The following is a 19,906-nucleotide window of genomic DNA, read 5'->3' on the forward strand; positions in this document are numbered from 1 at the left end:
GATCGTTGGCATTTACAGCAAGTGGGGCTGCGGAAAAAACAAACAACTCGATGGTGAATAGAAAAAATGTATCACGAAATGGAGAGATAAAAATAAAATTAGTTTTAATAAAGTCAAAAAGCCACAGGAAGCGTGCTGCTGGGGAAGATGCCACAATGGAAGTTAAATTTGAAAAGCAAATGAAACAGCAGTGGGCGCCGGGCAGGGGAATCGAATTAAATGTGGGCGATGAAAAACACACGCAGGAATTAAAACGGAAAGCGCAAAAAATAGGGAAAATAGCGGCGGGGTCCGTGAGATATTATAAAACAATGGTGGCATTATGAATACGAATTACGTTGTCCTGGCGATGCCAAATTATGTGTTTGGGGCTACCCCGTGAAGCAGTGGAAAACTCACTTCAGGACTTGAATGTCCAAGCAAACAGCCGCGGTCTCCTCTCTGGCTAGATTAAATTTGCCTCACAAGTGCAACCTTTGTACATAACACTTGAGCACTGGCACTGGAGTGCTGAATGCCCATTTCAACTTTACTCCCAAAGGCCAGAGAATGTATCGAATTTCGAAGCTCAATAATTTGCGAGTTCGGTTCCCAAGAAATTGTAGTCATTTACAAAGTTTGGCCGGAGAAAGAAACTCATAAGCAGCTTAAAAAGGCACAACAACTTCCGTTTGGATGGAAAAAGGTCGTGGCAAGGGAGGAATTTAATTTAAATGGCAGAAAGTACGCCGCCACAAAAACTAAGGGAAAGGATGGACGGATGTCCAGATTAGAGCGAGCAAGAAGCCCCAAAAGTGTCATACTTTAAGGACTTTTCCCGCCGGGTAGATGTCTCAAATATCCCTAAAGTGATTTTGGCCAATCGATATACCATTTGTCTCGAGGAGACACGCGGAGGCAAGATGAACGACTCCCCAATGTGACTTAAAGTGCTTAAAGAAGGGAAATCATTTCTTCACAAAACCCAACACAAAACACAGAGCTGGCCATTTAATATTTAAGCAACTCTTTATCACATTCCATCGATTGTTTGACAGCGTGAGTGGAGAGCAGAGTGAGCCGGAGCCAGAGTGAGTTACTGGATGAGACTAACTAACCGTAGCCTCTGCGGACCCTCTTGTTCACATATTTGTATATAACTAACTAGCTGGGCTCTCACGGCCGCACACATCCAGTCCGTGGAGTACCACAAAAAAGAAGGGGAGCCATTCCGTTGGCCATTGTTGTTTTCTTTTCGTTCCGCTTCTGAGTTCTGCGTTCTGTGTCCTTGGCTCTTCATGCTTTGCCCCGTATCCTTCGCAGGTCCTTGCCCTGTGGTCTTATGTACTCGAAAATCTCAGCAGGTGTCAGAACAATATTATTTTTCTATTGACATACCTCGGGGTTGCCTTTAAGACAGCCTCGTAATCCTATATTACCAGCATCTCAGCCTGGCCCTTGGCTTTTTAAGCACAATCATCTGGCTAAAATGGCCTATTATACCGAAAATATTTCCATCTTAAAAATTTGAGCTATAAATAGTTGCATATTTGAAAGTTTTCGTAGCAGTTTTTTCTAGCGGTTATACAAACTACATATTTTGGGAAAACTTTTTGCTTGTTTGCCCTTCATATTTGCTGGTATTTGACTATTAAGGCAAAGCCCGCTGAATTGATTGACCGTCAGAGAAATCGGAACGTGGGCGTGAATCCTGGCCATGGCAGGAGTCTCAGCGACACTTATCTGAGTTATCCTAATAAGACACAACTGCCACAACAAGCTAGAAGGCCCAGAGAGGAGCAGGAAATGAACACCAAGGCAAGACCGTGGCCGTGCCAAAAGCAGACGACATCATCGTCCGCTCAAGTGTCGAAAGCTGATTACACCCGGCGAAATCTTACATCCAACTTACATTCTCTTGGTAATTTAGTCTTTGGATATCAGGATATGGCTGCCTCTGAATACCCTGAAATGGGTTTTTAATATCTTAACAAATAAGGAACGTTAAGTTAAGTGGCGTTGGTTAGACGAACACCTTGGAGACTTACTGAGAGCTTGAAGGAACTGCTCGAACAGAGATTCATTAAATCTGTAACCTTGTTTTTTGGCTTAGTGTACTGCTGAATGGGGGTGCTTGGCATTTATGGTGTGACTGCTACTCAAAAAACTTTGTGCAACAATGGACCGAGTCCGCAAAAGTGGGGCGAAGATCAGGAGGAATTGGCGAAGTCCTGGCCATTCTGACTGCAGCACAAGCTGCTCCAGCGATTGTTCGCGGATTTAACGCAGTTCGCTTTATGGCCCGCCAGTTGACTGCCGGAGTCAGGTTTCGGCCTGGTCCGCTGTCGTGTCCTGCACGGAGAGAAATATCACAGAAGTAGCAACAAGAATACAGCTCTTTTATAGTGGAAAATTAAATGGAATTTCATAAATTATGAAAAGCATTTTTGTAAGCACTTCGAAATCATTTCCAAAGGCGTCCAAAATGCATAATGTTAGATACCATTAAAAGCTAACCCTGCTAATGCAACATCGAAGGGTTTCCCTTCTTGAAAACTAATTTGAAAGGCGAAACTTACTCTGGGTATCTTCCAGTGTGGCCATATTGCCAGTGGCGCGGCCCAAGACGCCGAGGCGATGGCGATGGCGATGGAGAATCGGATTGGATCGGAACTGCTTATGCTGAAACGGCTCTCATAGGGCATTACGCTGCTTGCCCGGTTCCCGCCGTCAGATGCAGTTAAGTATACAATTATTAATAGCTGCCCTGCTTCTGCTCTGGTCCCATTTGCTTCTCGGCCATGCATCTAAAGCGTTTCGCCGCTTTAACCAGTTTGAATTTGGCAGTCCACGGATCTTGAAAGCTAGATGGAGTTTCATTCCAAAGGCCAAGATTTAATTATTTCATTGCCTTTGCTTAGGGATCTGAAAATAGAACATGCGTTTATCTTTATTCTTTTTTCGCGAGATCGTATTTGCAAATTGTTGGGTTAGGGAGCATTGTGACTCACTTCCACTGTTCCAATTTATGTAGGAACTTGAACAAAGTCCTGCAAAGTTGAAGATTTCTTTCTACTTAATCTCTGGTCTCACTTCGAGTGACTTGCCACGTTTTCTGAATTTAACTTTCAACGAGCTTACAAAAATCCTACTCAAATCCTAACCATGTCTGATACGGGAATTGGCGGAGCACTATTGGCAAGTGGACTTACTTTCTTGTTGAACAGGATCTGCGTGCGCAACCTGCCGGTGTGCACTCGCCATGAGCTGGCTGCTATCTGCCTGCCCTACGGCGAAATCCGAGGCTCGCTGGTTTGTGATGACATTGGGTTCGTCCAGTTCGCTTCGGAAGCACAAGCTGAGAATGCGATTGAGGCCCTGGACGGATCTGTCTTCAAGTCCAAAGTGCTGGCGGTCTCAAACGCATGCTTCGATGGTGAAGTGTCTGGAGAAGAGGACCTTGATGAGGAGTTTGACTTCGACTTCGAGACCGATTCAGACGATGAAATCGAGGACGACGATGACGATGACGAAGAAGAACAAATGGCTGAGGACGCTGCTTAAATCTGTACAAGCCCTTAAACTTAGATAATAATCTGATTAAAAGATTCCAATTACACATTTCTTATTGGAAAAATTAAATTTCTGCCGAGAACTTTAGGTTAGGGTTGACGCTTCTCTGTTTGCGAACGTGCTTAAGCATTTGGCAGATAGTTTCGGCCAATTCTCATAATCATTAACATTTAAATAATAATAATAATTCTTAAAACTTTGCCCTCGATTCCGCTCTAAACTTTGCCGGACGATGGGTATCTCACTTTGCGTTCCGAGGGCCAGATGCTATCTTCCCTGATCTACGACGCTGGCGGAGATTGGATTGGCTTCGCCTGGCCCTCGGGCGGCTGTTCGTTTTATTTGGCTTTCAACTTTTGGGCCAACTCGCATTATACGCATAATAGCGGTCAAATAATTATGGAGATTTTAACGTGCCCCCAGCACAATTGCAGTGCCAGGGAGGGGAGCTTGGGGGAAAAGTGCTCTTAGCAAAATGTCGATTATACCCGTACCTCTCTCTCTGTCTCTCTCTCTCTCTCTATATATATATATATAGAATATATATATGTATTGACGTAGTTTTAAGCGAAACAGTGGAACCCTTGCTCCTCATAACTTAAGTCCTTTCCAAAGCAATTGCTATGTGCTCAGCGCAATGGAATTTTCTGTTTTCGCCCGTTGCTTTTTTCCGCATTATTTTATTTTGTGCTGGCGGAAACTTTAACTGCACTTGGCGAAACGGGGGGTTAGTGTCACCACATAAACTACCTCTTTTCCTTTCAACTTCAATAGAATCTAGCTGGATCTAGCTGTGGTGATAAATCAGAAAGATTACTGATAGTTTTCCCTTCCGATTTTAATGAGAGAAAGGAGGGATTCATTTTCAAAGTAAATATTACTAAAAAGGACACATTAATTAGGGAGGTTGTCGTAAATCAAAGTTGGTTTTTCCGAAAATATCAAGTATTATTTCGAAGAGTGCACCCACACCCATACATACACTGTACGTATGTGCGTGCATGGCTTGGCTATTAAATTTCCAGTTCAATGATTAACGAAATTTATGTTTCGGCTTACGTATAACTAGGCGTGCCTGTGTGTGTGTCGCGGTGTGTGAGTGTGTGGCTGGGCGAGTGGATGGGTGTGCAGATGTAAGTGAGTGCGTGACGCCTTGAAGGTGCCGCTAACGATGCCCCAAGCGGAATACCGAGTTCATGGGCTGCCAGCGACTGCGACTTGCCACTCCTCAATTAAATTTCTTGAAGTCGATTTATCCTCAGAACACATCCTGCAGCAAATATGTGTGTGTGTGTTTCATATGGCCAAGGATGTGCGTGAAGGCGGTTCATGGGAAGGGATTAAGCTGTAGTCTGTAGTCTCTTGATCGAATTTCGATTGATACTGCCACCATATCCATAGCCTCACTTAAGAAGCAATGTTATTTTAGATAAATGTAAAGGCTTCAGTCCCAGAATCGGTCAGATATGTGCATATATAGATGGATATATCATATCAGTTAATCGTTATCTCATGGACACTGATAGTTCCCCTAGCTGAGGGCGCATAAACGCCAAATGGGAGGTGCGTGCCTCGAAGGAAAGGCAAGGCGAGGCAGACATCGGGACGGAGGAGCCGCCGCCCTGGAAGGAGGCTGAGATGCTAGAGATGCGTCGCGACGTGTCGGTGGCTCATTAAATATGGATGTCGTGTACGAAGCAGCTGCGTGGCGAGGTCCTGGGCCCAAGCCATTCAATTAAGGCGCATTTTGTTGCCTCTCTAATCTGTTTGAAATATTGACCATGCGCAAAATGGTGTCAGCCAGGCCCAAACTGAAAACTGAAAACTGAAACTGAACTGAAAACTGAAAAGGAAAAGCTCTGGCAGGAGCAGGCAGTGGCAGGCAGGAGGAGTGCTGAAGTTAGAGTGGAGTGGATGGAGCGCCAAAGCAAATATGTTCAGGCATGCAAAATAATGAAGTTGGAGCGTAATTAATTTCCAGTTGGGGCTGTGCTCGGCCGAAACGGGTTCAAGATTTCCCAGGAACTAGTTTACACATTTCAGGCCAGAATCCTGGGGCACTTTTGAGTGTCCAAACAGGACACTTAGCCAAGTGAAATATTAATGGATCCATTTTGCAGTATTATATTAAAGGGCACACACGAGTGCCTGCCTGGCCGATAACAAAACATTAGGCTAATGCTTGCTTAAAATGAAGTTCCGTTCGAATTATAATCAAATCAGTTCTATTTGACGATGGCCCGCTTAATGAATTAAATTAAACGTTTCGGTTTTTTATTTTCCGCACATGCATTTGAACACAATTTATTTGCAATTCAATGCAATATATTTGTGAGCCTCGCTTTCGTGTGCGAAATTATGCAAACCGAACATTAAATAACGCCCAATATATCTTTCATAGTTTTGATTTGCATTATTTATGGACTCATAAATGCATTTGCATGGCCCTGGCAGTCGATTGAAAAAAGTTATCCACTGTTGTTACCAGATCATAAATAAGAATGCCTGATTGGAAAAGCATATGAATGCGATGGGGAAATTAACAGGCACCTAATAAGCGCTTACCTTTGTTTGCATTTGTTGTTTACCTCGACAGACATTCCCTCTACAGTCCCTGAGAACAAAGGTTCTTGTTTATGAAAATCAAATAGCGATTATAAAAACAGTAGAACGGAAGGAGGGAACTCTTTCCATTACATTACATTACTTCTTAGAACTGTGTTGAAATGTGCTGAATGTTTGATACCTTTTGTATTTCGGAATGCATGCAACATCAATGGTATTAATAACCACTTAGGCATCGCTTATTGGATGGCAAGCTTATTTTGCTTGCCAAAGCCCAAAGTCGAAAGTTTTGCAGAGCAATCTGACTTTTGGTATGCGGATTAACCCAATTTGCTACGCTTCTCCTGGGAAACTAACTAGTAGTAGTTTTCACCTGGGTCGGCGGTGCGTGCGGGATGTCAAGCTGCTCGGACAGAGGCTATAACCCGTTTAAATCTCAGTCCCCCTTCCTCCAGCCACGCCCCCATTTCATCAGTGTGCCTTTTTTGGGCCAGTTGACTTACTTTGTTCAATGCCAAACAAACGGCCAGAAAGAGGGGAAACAGAGAAGGAATTTTCTTGGCAGTAAGTTGAATGTTTTTGCTGCCGGACGAGGTCCAGTGCATTGTGTGTGCAGGAAAAAAGAGCCAGGCGACTTCATATAGCAACTAAGAGAGAGAGTCTGGTTATATACTGTGTCCGGTATGTATTAGGCATTTTAGGGTGGCCCAACAAAGCCGAAAGCTGTGTCATACTGATCATTTTACACAAAAATCAGGCTGCCTCTGTTATATTTCCTTGATATCCATCTCTGGGATATTCTATGAAAGAAGGTAAATATCTTAAATTTATATTGTTTCTTGATTCTAAGCTGTTGTAGACAGTCATAACTCGATAGTTAATACCTTATTTAATATAAGAATAAATTAATAATTTGGACCAGCCCTTTAATATATATAAAGCCACCCAAGCTTTCGCACAGATATGTGCTGGGTTGGGCGCACATAAAAAGCCGTTTTTCTATGTGAGCTGCAATTCGGAGGGTGCAGGTCAGAGGTCGGGCCGGAGATTGAGGTGCCTTGTGACACCGACGACCCCCAGAAAATTCCGGGGACACCCCCGCCGACCCACAAAGCGGACAACAAACCGAATTCGTTGTCGTTGTCGTTGTCGTTGTCGCGATAGGAAAAGCTTTTTTCAATTGTTTCCGTTTCGAGGTCATGACAAATGCATTCTCTTTATTTCTTCTCTCCAGCTGGTTGTTTTTTTTATCTCGTGCGCAGATTTTCGAGGCAAACAAGCGACAGGCGGCAATGAACTATAACCCCAATCCACCCCCCTCAAACGTGCCACGCCCACCTTGTACTCTGCGATGTATGTCATTTTTTGTCTTTAATGTCGAGACCTCAATAAAAATTGGTTACCTTTTTGAAGAGACAACGGAATACGGAGGAAAATGAGAAATAAACTGAGAGAGCGGAGGAAAAACCATGAGGTGGCTGGATGGGCTGAATGGGCGGATGGGATGGCAACAATGCGTAATAAAACCAACAAGCGAGCGCCAGAGCAGCGCGCAACCAAGAATACTCCGCTTAAAAGGCGACAGACAAATGCTCTCTGTCAGTGTTTCGGCAATACTTTTATTAAACTTAACAGGAAGGCATTAAAACTTAATATAAACTATAAGGACGATGTTTCCAATGAAACATTAATCATGCCTGCTCCATCAGGTACCACATTTTTAATAAAATAAAGCAAGAAAGTTGCATGAAAAGCAAAGGAGTTCTGCCACAGTTTCCATCTTGCTACCCATAAGTATGCAACGAAAACTTAAAGTCGGCCAAATGAAGCGACAAGGCAAGTGATTTGCATTCGCATTTGCGGACCCTCGGCCATCGATGGGCATCAAAGCACGTCCTTTCGGGCGTCCGGAAAATCAAAGAGTTTCTCCCGCAGTCGCCGTCGATGACTCGGAAAGTTTTCCAAATCATTTTGCCCCTGCGTTGCACCTTCCTCACAGAAAGAAAATGTATAAAAATGTTTTTTTTATTACAAGATTTCTTTAAGGATTTCATTTTTGAAGACTGAATTAAGTTTATTTATAGTAAGAAGTAGAGACTTGGCTTGGGTTTTATTTGAGCATGTAAAAGTAGGACTATCAAGTCGGAAGGATTTCCTTTCAGTGTCCTGTTAAGTGCAATATCTTAACCGGTCTTCTAGCCGAGGTGCTCGGCTAAGTCACAGTGACTGCTGCGCTGTTTTTGTCGCCAAGCTGCTGACTGTTTCTCCCCCTTGCCCAGGCTTTTCTTTCGCAACATTTTCCCGCACTGCAAAAGTGCTTTGACTTTCGCTCTCGCTCTCCTCGAGTGGGGAAGCTCTGCCACTGCGGCTGGCAATCGTAAAAAATGTAGTTTATATTCAAAATAAATGAGGTTGACTTTTTTTACGCGCTTATGCTTTTTAAGCGCTTTCCAGCAGCAAAAACAACAAACATACCGATGTAAAATGAAAATGAAATCATCGCAGCAGCGCAAATCAGTTAAATGCCTGTGGCCACAGGGGAGGTGGCTGGCTGGCTGGGGGGGGTCTGCGAAAATTCAGTGGGTGGCGACATTCGGTTTAACGGTAACCGTGTTGTAAGTAAGAGATTCGGTGCGGCCGTTGTTGCAACAACTGCAAATCACCTCGCTGATAATTATTTTTGTGTGCGCCCAATTCCGAAAAGAGCCCCAGCCACACCCACTACCACACTCGCCACGCCCAACGCCCCTCCGGCTGTCACGCCCCTTTCCGCCCAACATTTGTATAGCCGCAAAGTTATGTCGCAGTTGTTGTTGTTGCCGCTGACCGAAAAAATGTTCACCCAGCTTGTTTCGCCGTGTTCAGCCTGTATTGCCCGCTCTGCTCGCTCGGCCCCTAGCCGCTAGCCCTGAGTTCCGAGTTCCGAGTTCCGCAGCCTTTAAAGGTTATTATAATTATAGAATCGGAGGGAAAGTGAAGTACAATCGCTGTGTGAAGAGGGTTGAGCATCGGCATCAGCATCAGCAATTTCGGACAATATTTGTGTTTAGAGTGAGCAAAGTCCAAATTGAATTAAACACAATTGCTTTATTGCCAGAAGTTTTAATAGGAATTCTCAACAGCTAGGCACACAAGCGAACAGCATTCACCTTGTTTCTTGTTGTTTCTATTTTTGAAAAATCAACAATTTAGGCTACTACTTTTCAACACTCTTTTCCACAATGCCAAATAATTTGCAGAGGGAAATTGCGCAGGCAAGGGCCCTACAAAGTTTTCGCTCCAACACCGCTCTCCCCTTATTTTCGGTTATTTTTCGAAAATAATAGCGGGTGAAGTGTATAGAATTTTGTCATTGTCCGAAATCGTGGGCTACAGTGAAACAGTTTGGGCAAATTCAAGGGGTTCTCGAAGGGGCAGCCATTTGCCTGCATTGTTCTCGCCGCTGGCTTCTGTTTTTTCTGTTGCCATTTTCATCGGTTTTTTGTGTTTTTGTTTGCTTTATTTTTTGGCCATGCTCGTTCACTTTTATTTTCACTGTCTTGCGCCGGACGCATTTGTTTGTGATTAAACCGAGCATCGGTTTTGTTTAGTTTTTGCGGTGGGCGTGGCATGCAGATAATGTTGTTTATCCAGCCGAGTCGGTTGCAGGCATCAAATGGATTGCTACGGGTTTTTCCCCGCCTCTCCCCACGTTAGGCCTCTGCAGCTGCTGATGACACAGCTTTACCCTGTTTGCTGCTCGATGTACACTGTCAACGAATCCCAAAAAACACGAATGTACCAGTTTTTTGGTTGCCTGAATGGGAACATTTTAAAAAGTGCCTTTACATAGTCCGATATATAATCATTATTTGCCACAAAATGGCAGAATTTTTCCATGTTAAAAGTGCGATCCTTTTACCTCGTTAAAAACTGTTATTGTTGGAAAGGAAATTGGGGGAAATATAGGCTTAGTTTGTGATTAGCAAATGAATTTTCTGAAATCAAAAGTATTTTCCAAGTGAAACTCTGAGCCGACTGCAGTGCACCTGCCAGTTTCTGTTTCTGTCTGATGGCAATGCAGTGCAGTGCAGTCAGTCATTAGGCAATTAGGCGTGGAAAATGGGAAATGGAGAGGGCAATGGAAGGGCCAGCTAGAGGAATGCTAATGGCTGCGTGGCCATTTGGCCAGGAGGCATTTGGCGAAAGCAAATCTATTATGAATCCATCAGCCACGAAGGATGGCTCGACAGTTGCCCACCTGCGGGCCCCGGCCATATCCAATAAAGAATATGCATTTCGGGACTCGGGCCATGCCGCATTCGTCATCCATCAATCGCTGGGGAGCCACCTTGAGCCAATTAAGCGGGTAATATCCCTCTATCGATAGTTGTAGGTGAAAATTAACTACGGAATGATCAGCCTACTAGTTTTCATTCAATTTACATCGGTCAGAAAGGGATTCTTCCTCAAAAGTTGTAGCGCCTTTCAAATAAGGAATATCCTGCCTTATTCGAAATTGGATTAAACCCCTCAAAACGAAAGTATTTCGCCCATAGCTAAGTCAATAATGGTCCGAATATGGAGTGTCATACCTCGTTGAGTACGTTTTTTAATTTCAAGTCGATCTGCATTCACACTTTAAAATGTCAAATTTTTGCCATTTTTCGAAAAAACAACGATGGTTCCACCATAAGATGCGCTGGCATCTAAGATTTATACATACTAAACTTCAACTTTCTAGTTCTAATAGTTCCTGATATTTCAAAGATTTTAGTTTTTCGTGATTTGTGGGCGTTAGGGTGGGCGTGGCAGGTGCGTATGGACCTCAAGAATCTTCATGCTTAATCTCAACTTTGTATCTGTTATAGTTCCTGAGATCTCAGCGTTCATACGGACGAACGGGCGGACGGACAGACGGACACGGCTCAATCGACTTCGCTATTGATCCTGATCAAGAATATATATACTATTTATGCTTCCTTCTATCTGTTACATACTTTTCAACGAATCTAGCATACCCTTTTACTCCACGAGCAACGGGTATAATGACGATGTTACCCCTTATCGAAAATGGGAAAATTGCTTACTCCCGTTTTTCTCCTCAAGACGAAAGTATTGTGTCCATAACTAAGTCAATAATGGTCCGAATATGGAATGTCATACCTCGTTGAGTTCGTTTTTTAATTCCTATTCGATCTGGATTCACACTTTGAAAAGTAAAATTTGTATTATTTTTAGCAAATTTTGATGATGTTACCCCTTACAAGATATGCAAAATGTTGTCAAAAAATTAACTTCCCAAAATCGAGAGACGAATTATGAGGGTCGTGTATTTGGGTCGTAAGCTACACGAAATTATTTCTTTGGCAAGATGCTCCAATCAGCCGTTCAATTAGCTGTGCGATCAAAGTTGACAAATAACAAAAATGCTGCTAAAAAAAATATAGAAATTGTTGCCACGAAAATGATTTGCCTTTTCAAAATCATATCATAACTCCGCGTCGTCATCAATTTCCATCGCTGGCCAAAAGTATTCGCAACCGAATAAACAATTTAATTAACGAATCAAACACTCGACAAATCAATCAACTTCCCATTGAATGGCGTGGTCTGACCGAAAACCGAAAACCGAGGCCAATTAACATTGTTTGGCCATCAATCAAAATGTCACCAATCGCAGCTCCAGTTTAAGTTGCCCGGCTCCTTCCCCTCATCCCGAATGCTTAGATTTCATCGGCATCAATTAGTCAATGCCCAGACCCACGTCCTCATCATGAACTGCAGTAGCTGTAGCTCCACTGAACTAAATTTGAAAATGAACTAATAAGTTTATTTAAAATTAGAAACAATATACTTAACCAAATATTTATAAGATTTATGTATTTTATAGGAGATTTCCAACATTCGATGTACCTTTCATTGCTGTTAGATAGCTATACTTTTTTCTCAATGTGATGCTGCCTTTGTTTCATCTATTTCAATTAGCTAGCTCACGGTGCCCCGACCTCCGATCTCCGACCTCCGAATTTCGAGCTGTGACCTCTGTCAGGCAATCGTCGCATCGCCATCGCATTTGCCATCCCGAAAAACCCAATCCGCCCCATTAGCCATATAGCCATATAAGCCATAACCAGCAATCCGGAGCCCAAAATCCGTAACCCGTAGCTCGTATCCCGTAGCCCGTAGCCCGTAGCCCGTGTCCCGTAGTCCATAGTTCGTAAGCCGTAACTCAGTTTCAATTGAACGCATTTTCACATGCCATTGCACGGAGTCTTTCCTCCTTTTGGAAAGGCATTTAACATGTACGAGTATGTGCGGCGGGTCAGGAGCCCAGTTTTATGGCCGCCCATCTGACGACTTGGCTTATTATTTTTTGTGGCCAAGGCAATAACCGATCCAAATTGAAATCAAACACAGGCACGCACATCAGAAATCATCATCAGACACTCGCACACACAGGCCCGCACAGTCGCGGTCAGCTTCATAGTTGATGTTTGCTTTATTTTTACTTCAGTTTGATTTAATATATTCGTTTGCATTTTACTGTTGTTACATATTTTGCCTTGCTCTTCTGTTGAAACAAATTCATCCTAAACTCATCAAAGTTTTCGTTTCCGAAGTGTTAATTTCTTGAACTCAGGTGTTTGTATATATTCCGCAGCTGCGACGATTCCTGACTTCACGAGGCGACTTTAATTGCTTGCGCCGTGCAATCAAACGCTGCCGAAAGCGCCATCAAATCGCGCGGAAAACGCGCGGGTGCTTAAAATCACCTTATTCGCTGAATGCCAAAAAGGGGAGGGGTGATTTCGTGGGGTGTGTGCTAAGGGGGGTGGTGCTGGCTGCACGGGTTTTAAGTGCGACGCCGATGCGTTAACAAATGTTCTACATTCCGCTGAGCCGCGGTTTATGCACTTAACGGTCCGTGACTTTGGGATATCGAAAATTCGGCCAAAAGGTCAACCAGGCTAGAAACGTAAATTGTTAAATAGAAAAAGCTACACAGCTGCTAGCAACAATATATTATAGTTGTGATCCCACAGGGCGGATGAAAGTGAAAGCAGTGCTTGGATGGAAATAGCGCTCACATGATCCCCACAAAGGAGCTGAGCGAGTGACGAGGCCAACGCATAAACGCATTAATCTGTCCCCTACAATGCCACCCATCCCACTCTCTCGTCCGCCGCAAGAGCTACGGTGGCCAAAGCGGGATGGAAGGCGTGTAAGCTGCACTTTGTGAAAGTGTTTTGCCCATTTACGAGTCACTGAGCAGCGCAAGCAGTGCGAAAGGGTGCTGGCAGAGACTCCGGCATTTTGGCTGATTTTTATGCCATGTTGTTTGATGTCGCCGCCAAAGGGGGAACTCTCCTTTCCCTTTCCGAGACTGCTACATTTTTGCTAGCTGCTTTGTCAATCAGCGTTGGCAAATGGGCGTGGCACAAGTAAAAAAAAAAAAAAAGAACGTCACTTTTACAAGTGTTGTTTGCAGTACGTCTACTGCTTTCGATGCTCTTGTTGTCCGCGCAGCGCACTGCTTGCCTTGCCTGAACTGCACTACGAGAAAATCTGTAGGGAAAATTTAGAATGGATGAAAATAGGGCATTCTGAAACTCATAAAGGATCGTCGTAATCTAGAACGAAACTCTCACATCTCCTGGGCTAAGGAATTTACCAGAATCCTTGGGAAGGGGAACAGTTTTATGAGCGCACTTAATGGACCCCGGGAACTCGCTTCAATGTAAGGCAATGAAGTACCAATTTTGTAGCTCAGTTTAATGTTCTGTCATATATTTTCCGCTTCAAAAAAAGATTCTCAAATACAATTTTCTTCCGCTTAGGCTCACTAAATAGTTACAATTATTCGCAGGCACTTCAGCAACATTTTGATTTTGTTGCCCAACTAACGAAAATGACTAGGTACTAAAAACTACAAAGTTACCACCGGAAAAACGAGGTTTTTCGAGTGTGTGCGTGTGTTGTTGGTGCTGCCGTTGCGACATTGCAAGAAGTGCACACGCAGCAAGCTCTCCGCACCCCCCTGGCCCACCCCCACAAGATATATGTTGACAGCTTGTGAAAATATGAGCAGCATTTTGCTGCTGCCAGCCAAATGTGTTGAAAAATTGAAAAATATTTCGCCATCGATGCGCTAAAATATGGTTCCCCTCACTCCACCCAGTCGTCTCCTCTCCCCGCCCCGGAATCGGAAGCAAATCGCTGGCAAAATGCAAAGAGGTTGGCGCAAAACGAGGGGGGAAGGCGGGTGGAAAAAGGTTTTCTATGCCGAAAAGTTTTGGCTTCGTGCCAAAAGACGGCGGAGCCAAGGGGTCGGGCCAGGGAAATGGCCAGCATGTCCTGACCTGCATTTTACACTGAAGAGAAGTTGAGGTCCTGAGATTGGTGATTATTTATATGTTTTTTTATTGAGAATAAGCTTTGGGCGACATCTTTAAGTGTCCAAAATAAGGTAAAAATAAGAATGCTTTTAGAATAAAAAACATTGAAGTTTTCCAAACTAATTCGAAACTATAAAGACTTCCAGAGTAGATGTCCTTAGTATTTGTTTTCCGTGTAACCCCTTCCCGCTTGGCAGGCTCCTCTTCCTGTTTATGTCTTCTTGCGGCGTTTACTTTTGTCGGAAGCTTTTGTTATTTTTACAGAGGCTCCGAAAGAGGGAGTTCAGGGGCGGCAGCACAACGACCCAACGCGGCTTTTACTTTGATTAACTGACGAGCGCCAGGCAATTGGCACAATTGAAGGGGCGGAAAAGCGGGGGCGTGGGAGGTCCAGTCATTGTTGTTGATTTAGGATAACGCCAGCCAGCGGCAAAAGGTTAACAAAAATTTATCTTTTAACGGCGAGGGGAGTGGGCCAAGCAAAGCAAAGCAAACCAAACCAAACCAAACCGAAAAAAGATGAGCAGCTGAAAATTTGCCTCTTTTTGGCTGCCATTTAAAAAGGGCGGAGCGGGGCTATGGGGCTGTGTCAAGATCTGGTGATTGTGCTCAATTTCCCTTTTCATTGAGTCCAAACAGTGAAACATTTGACCAGGCGACGCCAGGGGATCCCCAGGACCTTTACCCTGCACTGCAACAAATCGGAGCTAACTTCGAATGTAATTCCTAGAAATACTTTTGGTTATCTTGGGATAAAGATGACTCCCTAAAGTTCTTATTTCAATTTGATAATATTTCAATTTATGAATTATGATTTAAAATGCTTTTCATGGTAATGCTTCTTCTTGTTCTAAGTGGGATTCGTCTGCTCGTATTTTAGGCAGAAATAAATAGTCCTTGAAAGCCAAGGCTTTCCAAGATACACTTGATTCCCGAGGACGATACTTAGAGCTCTTTACCGAAAATAAAAGTCTCAAAATTCCAAAGCACAAAGAAACATTTAGAGAAGAGGAAAACGGCTCACGAGCCAGCAACTTGTTAACTTTGCTTTTTATTTTGACAACTTTCCACCACTGCTCCCTCCCCAGCCTCCTCTAATTTATCTCTGGATCTGGTTAGCAGCTGTTGCGGCCCATAAGCAAATCTTTCGCACTCTCACTTGCGACGAGTGGCCCTGCTTCTGGTTGCCTTTCTGGCTGCCACATTTCCCTTATTTATGGTTCGGGCGGAAAGGGCACCATTTTCATAAAAGTGGGTGTACTGGGTGTGGGTGTGTGATTGGATCCGGAATGTGTTGTGCCCCAGCCCAGCCCAGCCTCCACTATGCTCCTATTCCGATTCCGAACTGAATCGAATTTAATGCATTTAATACTAACACACGCGGAAATATGCATCATAGGGCTATATTATTGTTAGCCCGCACTGTGGGAAATCAATTACAAAAAATGTACACAAAACTCAGAGCAAATCCTTTAAAAGAGAATTTTATTTGTAGGAAACTTTGATGCGGGGATATGGAGGGGATATGTGTAGGATCATGAATATGTGGGTATATATTATACCAGTATTATATCATTATCCTTGGCGCACTGTCAAATAATAATACGCATGGCGGCAGCCACCGCGATAACAACATCGATAATATCGAGGACAACGATAACAACAGCAGACAAACAGAGGAGAGCAAACATCAATAATTATAATCTATTGTATATTATGGTTTGTTATTTCCCACGCACACAGCCAAAGGTTCCAGCGAACTATTTTCGACTTTGTGGAGGGAGGGAGACAGCGAAATGGAAATTAATTTGAATTTGGCCACCAGAACCAGAACCAGAGAGCAGCAGAACAGCAGAACATCAGAACAGCAGAGCCAGAAAAGTGGGCAGCACCTGCTCCACTCGTCAGCACCTTGTCCAAGGACACCAGCCTGCCCCCTTTCGGCACCCACTTTCGGCCGCCATGCCATGAGTTTCGTTTATAAATATTTAAGTGCTGCAAGCAAACTTTTGGTCCGCAAGGAGGGGGGCGGGGAAAACAGCTTAAGCTAAGTAACGCCCCGTTTTGGGCCGGGCCGAAAAATAAGCCAAACCCTTCCTACTCCCCTGGTCCGGTTCGTGCACAGCGAGAAAAAGCAGGGTGCTTAGCAGCAGTAACTAAGTTAACCAAAGTTTGAAACTCGTAACCAAGTGCAGGAGATATTAATCAGCATCACTAAGGGCACTTCTCTTTGTGCTAACTTATGTTAAAATATTTTAAAAATATGTGCAATATTATTCAAAGTATCGACCCAAAGGCCTCGGAGGGGAGTTCTTTTGGAAAGTGTTTTCCCCCTGTGCAGGCACTCTGGGCATGTGTTAATGAAAAGTTTCATGGGAGCTTCCAGTCGGGTCTCAGTTTACAATTTGAGGCAACAAGCATAAGCTATATCTGGGTTCTGGTGGCGCTGGAACGGGCAACTGGGTCGTCTGGGGGTCAAAAATCTAGACTGGGGCTCATTATCAATGGCATTTGGGGACTTTGCTGGCATGGAAACTTGGCTCTTCATACGGCTCATAATGTGGATCTGCATGGGTCCTTGCAGCCATGTCGCCTTCCCATTCCGAGAGCATTCATCTTTCAAATGGCCATCGTGCTCATCAGAAGATGACAAATTGAATTTGGGGACAGATACCAAGTCACATGCTCCTTGAAATGCTGCTCTTGGCTTTGGTTTCGTTTCCTTTGCTTTGCTTTGCTCTGCTTTGGTTTAATAAACACGGTATTGCCAGGGCAATCAGGGTATGTTGTGTTCACCAGGCGGACGAAGTGCACTTCCGGTATGTTATTTGGATCTGTAGTCCTGCTCCGAGACCTCAAACAGATATGTATTTCAGCAGCCATAAAGGAAACTGTTGCATAGCCCAGCTTACATCACAAGCCAAACCATTTTGGACCAACAAGATGGAGGAAAAGGGCTCAAACTTCCACTTTCCCTTTAGAGTATGGAAAAGCAGCGAACCGTCGGAGATTATTTTTATAATCATTTAACAGCAAAATGCAACTGTTTACAATCTCCACAGGGTAAATCACCACAATCTCGATCTCAAAATAAGAAAGTAAGCCTTTAAGTGCCGTTTTTTGTCTTAATCCCCTGCCTTACTTCCCCGCTCCCATTGCCGTGTTGACTTCTTGTCCAGATCAAATGGAATTATTGAAGAGACCCGAGACTTAGGAAGCAGCAATAATGACAGGTATGCGATTCGTCTCCAGAGAGCGACGATGGCTGCAACTTTAAAAAGTTTCTCGTTTTGTCACTCTAATTGCAACAGTTTCGGCCAAATATTTCTTTCTGCCCGTTGCTGCCGCTCCCTGTGCTTTTCGGGGACGCCTTCTCGAGTTTCTGCAGTTTTCTGGCTGGGTGTCATGTGCACAAATTGCTGCTTATTAATGTCAGAAATTTCTAATTGCAATTTCTGCATACAAATTGCTTCACCTAACTTACCCGAGAAGCCAGCACCACAGCAGCAGCAACAGCAGCAGCAGCGGTCATGAAATATTTGGACTAATTTCCACAATAAATTGCGATTATTTGTGGCGGTTAGCCTGGAAATCATGTACATAGTATAGTATCTATATCCAGCGCAGACGTCAAGCTGACTCAGAACTCCCCGGGGGAAATCGAAATAACTTAGCCACAAACAAGGCATTCGGACTGCCAGTTAAAATGTTTGAATGCAGATATTTGTTTTCGGAAAGCCACTTGGAAAAGTCCCTTCTAACACTGCTTACAAGATGAGTTAATCCTTTGTCAGGGATTTGGGAGGACTAAACTGGCGAATCAAAGCTGAATCAAAGCCTTGGCCTTCCTCGAAAATCGGATTTAATAAAAATCCTTTGCCATAATCAAGCTGAAAATATATTTGCATATTTGGGCACTCGAGCAGAAGGCGAGGCAGAGCAGGCAGAGGCGAACAGGACACGGTGGCAGTCAAGGCGATCCATCCATTATTTGTTCCACTGATTGCTCGCCCGGCTCACTCGTTCCCGCTTTCTGATTTATTACAGTTTGGCCATTGAGAGACAATTAAATTGTCCGCTCTTGGCTTTAAATGGACTTTAAGGACCGCCTCGCAGTCAGTTTGAAAAAATACAAAAATATCGGAAAATATAAAACCCATAACAAGAGCAAAAACAAGAGACAGGTGAACGCAAAACAAAAACTTTCCGTACACAAACACGTAACCAGAACCCAATTTTGTGGCCAATGAAAGGACTCTGAAAGGAGGTGCACAGCGAAAAAACCCAGATCAGTGCAGAAAAACACGGGAATTATATTTCCATTTCGGTTTTCTTTATTTTCAGCATAATGCTCCAATGAAAACATTTTCCGTGTGCGAAAAAATGTGCGTGGAAATATGTGACAATGGAATTTTGCCATAAATCAGTATTTCATTACTATTTTTCTCTGTGTGGTCGGTCAGTGGGTGTGAGGGGGTAATACACACTGTGGTACAGTCCAAGCAGGACGTACACAGCAAAAAAAAAGCAGCTCGTTATCAAATTGATTTCCGCAGGACAAAGGGCTATATAGTTTTCAGCTTTTTCATTCTTAATGTGTTTTTATGGCAGCCTTTGGGTTATTAATTGCAAGCCCCGACTGCAATCTCATTTAATATATCGAATTATTATATCGGATATATCTGCCTTAGTTTAGACATCAAATCGATGCCAGGGAAGATTTTCTTTTTCTGTACTGCAAACAGAACTTGACAGTTTTGCATAATAATGATAAATTTTACATGAACATTGAGCTGAATTAGTTTTTCCAAACGATCTCACAGCTCCTGCGGGTGGATGGGGTCCTGTTTTATTCTTTTTATATTTGCCCAAGGGGCACGTGTGGTCGGTCGGTTGGTCGGTTGGTCGGTCGGTCGGTCGGTAATCTTATCAGAAAGTCCCGCCCCGAATCTCCTTAACTAGCAATTGGATATTATGTGAGATTTGCGACACCAAAATGGCAGAGAGATAAACTGCAAAATGAAATGCCAAACGACGAAAGGATGGACAACGAGAAAAAACCGGCTGCCAGGACGGACACCCAGACCGCATTCGAATGCACGGCACGCTCCACAGGATTCCGAATGGACCAATTTTTCGCCAGCCACACACACACAGACACAGACACAGGCTCACGGGTTAGGGTCATAGATGGACGGGGTGGCAGGGCAAGGGTTAATGGTCCAGCTGCAGGGAAAAAGTTGATATACTTTCATTTGCCATTGCGATGGAGTGTTTATCGATGGTTAAATTATAAGTGCGGAGGCTAAACCGACATAAATTAGCCCGACAGCGGGCGGAGGTTTGGCTTGGGGTTAGGGGTCAGGGCAAGGGCAAACTGACTAGGGACTAGGTTCTTCTCTCTAGCTAGC

At 43.8% G+C, this 19,906-nt stretch overlaps 1 protein-coding gene across 1 annotated transcript; it reads left to right on the plus strand.

Moving 5' to 3' along the window:
* Positions 1-3,079: 3,079 nt before the first annotated feature.
* LOC108105428 (nucleosome assembly protein 1;2-like) lies at positions 3,080-3,591 on the plus strand. The gene has a single exon (XM_017211998.1). It carries the CDS (start codon positions 3,145-3,147, stop codon positions 3,541-3,543), a length of 399 nt encoding a protein of 132 aa, XP_017067487.1. The 5' UTR covers positions 3,080-3,144; the 3' UTR covers positions 3,544-3,591.
* The last annotated feature ends 16,315 nt before the right edge of the window (positions 3,592-19,906 follow it).

Source organism: Drosophila eugracilis, unplaced genomic scaffold, assembly GCF_018153835.1.
Source record: "Drosophila eugracilis isolate 14026-0451.02 unplaced genomic scaffold, ASM1815383v1 contig_2167, whole genome shotgun sequence".
Lineage (NCBI taxonomy): Eukaryota > Metazoa > Arthropoda > Insecta > Diptera > Drosophilidae > Drosophila > Drosophila eugracilis.